This window comes from Barbus barbus (genome assembly GCF_936440315.1).
Source record: "Barbus barbus genome assembly, chromosome: 25".
In the NCBI taxonomy this organism is placed as follows: Eukaryota; Metazoa; Chordata; class Actinopteri; order Cypriniformes; family Cyprinidae; genus Barbus; species Barbus barbus.
Genome location: NC_136753.1, coordinates 320,001 through 325,000, shown reverse-complemented (window position 1 = coordinate 325,000; position 5,000 = coordinate 320,001). Strand labels below are relative to the sequence as shown.

At 47.7% G+C, this 5,000-nt stretch overlaps 1 protein-coding gene across 1 annotated transcript in view; it reads left to right on the top strand.

Annotated features, from left to right (window-relative positions):
* The window catches only part of LOC306844759 (low-density lipoprotein receptor-like), a gene marked incomplete at its 5' end in the record, with an annotated part of 24,404 nt that overhangs the window by 13,633 nt on the left and 5,771 nt on the right, over positions 1 to 5,000 (top strand). Inside the window, 9 exons of the mRNA XM_079377138.1 lie at positions 350 to 472; positions 601 to 723; positions 805 to 1,182; positions 1,264 to 1,386; positions 2,056 to 2,178; positions 3,357 to 3,476; positions 3,580 to 3,708; positions 3,790 to 3,961; positions 4,819 to 5,000. The exon at positions 4,819 to 5,000 is cut by the window's right edge and continues 46 nt beyond it. Coding sequence (XP_079233264.1) covers positions 350 to 472; positions 601 to 723; positions 805 to 1,182; positions 1,264 to 1,386; positions 2,056 to 2,178; positions 3,357 to 3,476; positions 3,580 to 3,708; positions 3,790 to 3,961; positions 4,819 to 5,000 — 1,473 coding nt within the window. The remainder of the gene's footprint in view (positions 1 to 349; positions 473 to 600; positions 724 to 804; positions 1,183 to 1,263; positions 1,387 to 2,055; positions 2,179 to 3,356; positions 3,477 to 3,579; positions 3,709 to 3,789; positions 3,962 to 4,818) is intronic.

The following is a 5,000-nucleotide window of genomic DNA, read 5'->3' as shown; positions in this document are numbered from 1 at the left end:
GCTGATGCGTCAAACATCAGATGTGATCATGTGACAGTGAAGATGAGTGTGTAGATGCTCATGCGTGTGTGTTCTTATTTATGCTACATTTTGGGGACCAGCCTACAAAAAAATTATTAAACACATAGTAAATGATGTTTATGTTTATGTAACCTAACCCTAAACCTACCCCTTACAGAAAACCTGTGTAAGAATGCAGACAGGTTTTCTGTAAGGGGTAGGTTTAGGGTTAGGGTTGGGTTAGGGGACAGAAAATATTGTTTGGTCAATATAAAAGTAATAGAAGTCTATGGAAAGTCCCCACGATTCACAGAAACCTAACGTGTGTGTGTGTGTGTGTGTGTGTCAGGTGCTGCCGTCTGCAGTCAGGATCAGTTCAGCTGTGCAAACAGGAAATGCATCACCAGCCGCTGGGTTTGTGACGAGACGGACGACTGTGGCGACGGGAGCGACGAGCGGCCAGAGTCCTGCAGTGAGTCACACACTCCTCATTACTGACACTGGCCATGTTTTCATTCATTAAAGTTGCTTTTGCATGATGAGATGATTGAGTGTACACTCCAAGAGCTCATTAAAGGACACTCACTCTCTCCGCCGCAGGCCAGAAGATCTGTTCGTCGGTTCAGTTCAGCTGTGGTGGGCGTCTCAATCAGTGCGTGTCCACCAGGTGGCGCTGCGATGGGAAGTCTGACTGCGAGAACGGCGCGGACGAGCAGGGCTGCGGTACATATAATGCTCTCACGCTTTACTAGATGACAGGTCATGTGTTCAGCCGTGTTGATGACGCTTCTGTTCTGGTTTCAGTGCTGAAGAACTGCACAGACAAGGAGTTCCGCTGCCGCAGCGGTCAGTGCGTGTCGCTGTCGTTCGTCTGCGACTCCGACTCCGACTGCGACGACGGCAGCGACGAGGCGACTTGTCCCGCACCCACCTGTGGCCCCGGAGCCTTCCAGTGCAATAACTCTGTGTGCGTGCCGCAGCTCTGGGCCTGCGATGGCGACGCCGACTGCGCAGACGGCTCTGACGAGTGGCCACAGAGCTGCCCGGACGGCACGGGTAAGCAGTCGCAGACGGTCTGCCGCGATCACGAGTTCCTCTGCGCAAGCGGCGAGTGCGTCCACGGCAGCTGGAGGTGTGACGGAGGCAACGACTGCACAGACGGCTCAGACGAGCACAACTGCAGTGAGTGACTTGTGTGTGATGTGTTTGCGCAGAACGTGGTGTGTCCGAGAGACGGTTCGCTCATTTCTGTGTCTGCCGCAGCTGCGCTCACCTGCCGTCCGGATGAGTTCCTGTGTAACGACGGCAGCTGCGTCCCGGGACTGCGTCAGTGTGACGGGAATCCTGACTGCCGGGATCACAGCGATGAGACAGACTGCGTCTCCGGTGAGCATCATACACGCCAATGTGTTCAAGCTGCTCTCTGTCTGTAACCGTCTGAGTCGGTCTGTAACTCTCTGTCTGTCTGTGTGTAACTGTGTCTGTCTGTAACTGTGTCTGTCAGTCTGTAACTGTCTGTCTGTCTATGTCTGTCTGTGTGTAACTGTGTCTGTCTGTAACTGTCTGTCTGTTTGTGTCTCAGTCTGTAACTCTCTGTCTGTCTGTAAATGTCTGTCTGTGTGTAACTGTGTCTGTCTGTAACTGTCTGTCTGTCTGTCTGTAACTGTGTCTGTCTGTCTGTAACGGTGTCTGTCTGTCTGTAACTCTCTGTCTGTCTGTAACTGTGTCTGTCTGTCTGTAACTGTGTCTGTCTGTAACTCTCTGTCTGTCTGTAACTGTGTCTGTCTGTCTGTAACTGTGTCTGTCTGTAACTCTCTGTCTGTCTGTAACTGTGTCTGTCTGTAACTCTCTGTCTGTCTGTCTGTCTGTCTGTAACTGTGTCTGTCTGTAACTCTCTGTCTGTCTGTCTGTAACTGTGTCTGTCTGTAACTCTCTGTCTGTCTGTAACTGTGTCTGTCTGTAACTGTGTCTGTCTGTAACTGTGTCTGTCTGTAACTCTCTGTCTGTAACTGTGTCTGTCTGTCTGTAACTGTCTGTCTGTCTGTCTGTCTGCAGTGGATGCGTGTGAGGGGCCGAGCAGGTTTAAGTGTGGCAGTGGCGAGTGCATCAGTGCAGACGGTGTGTGTGACGGTCAGAGACACTGCCCCGACGGCTCAGATGAGCCTCTCAAAGACTGCAGTGAGTTTCCCTCTGTGTTCCTGTAACGTGTGTCAAAGATGTAAAAACCCTCATGAGTTTCTTCTGCTGAACACAAAAGAAGAGATTCTAAAGAATGTTGATATCCAAACAGTTGTTTGTCAATTAAATACTGTGCAAGTCAGTGGGGACCAGAAACCGTTTGGTTGCCCACATTCTTCAAAATTTCTTCTTTTGTGTTCATCTTTACAGTAAACTATAGTCTTCAGTCTTCCCTCCAGCGTCTGACGTGATTGAAATGTTGAAACAGTCAAAGATGACCACGTGACTGTAAAGATGACCGCGTGACTGTAAAGATGACCACGTGACTGTAAAGATGACCACGTGACTGTAAAGATGACCATGTGACTGTAAAGATGCTCGTGTGACTGTAAAGATGACCACGTGACTGTAAAGATGCTCGTGTGACTGTAAAGATGACCACGTGACTGTAAAGATGCTCGTGTGACTGTAAAGATGACCACGTGACTGTAAAGATGCTCGTGTGACTGTAAAGATGCTCGTGTGACTGTAAAGATGACCACGTGACTGTAAAGATGACCACGTGACTGTAAAGATGCTCGTGTGACTGTAAAGATGACCACGTGACTGTAAAGATGCTCGTGTGACTGTAAAGATGACCACGTGACTGTAAAGATGCTCGTGTGACTGTAAAGATGCTCGTGTGACTGTAAAGATGACCACGTGACTGTAAAGATGCTCGTGTGACTGTAAAGATGCTCGTGTGACTGTAAAGATGACCGTGTGACTGTAAAGATGCTCGTGTGACTGTAAAGATGACCGTGTGACTGTAAAGATGCTCGTGTGACTGTAAAGATGACCGTGTGACTGTAAAGATGCTCGTGTGACTGTAAAGATGACCGTGTGACTGTAAAGATGACCATGTGACTGTAAAGATGCTCGTGTGACTGTAAAGATGACCGTGTGACTGTAAAGATGCTCGTGTGACTGTAAAGATGACCGTGTGACTGTAAAGATGACCATGTGACTGTAAAGATGCTCGTGTGACTGTAAAGATGACCGTGTGACTGTAAAGATGCTCGTGTGACTGTAAAGATGACCGTGTGACTGTAAAGATGACCATGTGACTGTAAAGATGCTCGTGTGACTGTAAAGATGACCACGTGACTGTAAAGATCGCGTGCGTTTCCTCTGTGCAGACACTAACGAGTGCCTCACTAACAACGGCGGCTGTTCCCACACCTGCAGTGACCTGAAGATGGGATACGAGTGTGTGTGTCCGGCCGGATTTCACCTGATCAACCGCACACACTGTGAAGGTGAGCTCCGTCCTGATGAGCGCAGTGCATGATGGTCCGTGAGAGCGTTTGGTCTCATCACGTGTGTGTGTGTGTGTGTGTGTGTGTGTGTGTGTGTGTGTAGACGTGGACGAGTGTGCAGATGCAGACAGATGCACTCAGATCTGTATAAACCTGCCGGGCAGCTTCAGGTGTGACTGTAAAGATGGGTTTGAGCTGGATCACATGACCAAAGACTGCAAAGCGGTAACAGGTGCGTGACTGAACAGAAAGGATGATTAGAGGGAATTATGGGTAACAGCTCAGAATCTGAGATGCATGTGTCCTCTCTCAGGATCCGACGCGTTCCTGCTCTTCAGCACACGGCACGAGGTGAGGAGGATGGCGCTGGGCAGCCGGAGGTACTCGGTGCTGATCCGCCAGCAGAAGAACGTGGTGGCGCTGGACGTGGATGTTCACAGAGACACCATCTTCTGGTCAGACGTGAGCCTGAAGAAGATCTACAGGTGAGAGACCCGACTGTGACCCACTGACCACTGCCTTACAAGTAATCAGAGTTACGCAATCAGATTACTTTTTCAAGTAACTAGTAAAGTAATGCATTACTTTTAAATGTACAACTAAAAATCTGAGTTATTTTATTCAAATAAGTAATACTAGTTACTTTGTTTTCCCATCTACTGACTGACCCCAGGTGAAAAAAGTACACTTCAATAATGTACTTAAAATGCTCTATTTTCGTGCACTAATGTTGTACTGAATATACTAAAACAAATTCTTTAGTTCTTAAGATAAACGTAAGATCATCTGAGTGTACTCAACGGTGTTATTGTGGGACACCATGGATATGAACTAAAATGTGCTTTTAACATACTATCTCTGTATTTAACAAATGCATTGTCACCACTTGAGTGTACTAGTGTATGAAGGATGGGTTCAAGTGTACAAGTGGTGACTAAATAGAAAATAGAGCACTTTAATACATGATAGAAGTGCACTTCTGTTTTAACCTGTGGACGGCTCTCCTGAATCAGTGCAGAGGAGACTCCTTCGGCCTGAGGATCATTCATTTCACCTTTACAGTTGCCAAGAATATTACTTTTGTTTTTTCTTTGTTTATTAAAAAAACAAACAAGTAAGCCCAGCTCAGGTGACAAAAAGTAATGTAACGTGAAAAGTAACTAACGCAATTAGTAACTTTTTTAAAGGAATAATGCCATATTGTAATACAGCACTTTAAAAGTAACTTTCTCCAACACGACACTGGTTTTGTTGAGATTAACTGTTTCATTGATCTACCATCTAGTTTCTACTCGCATAATGAAATGTTTTAATCAGTGTTCCTGCTCGGTTTGTTTATTAGTGTAGCGCTGAATGTGTCCGCTGACCCCGCCCACCACAGCACCGTGATTGACAGCCGGATCTCCCGCCCCGAGGGTCTGGCGGTGGACTGGGTCCACGGGAACATCTACTGGACGGACGGCGAGCTGCGGACCGTCTCGGTGGCGACGGCGGACGGGAGCAAACGCAAGACGCTGTTCAGCG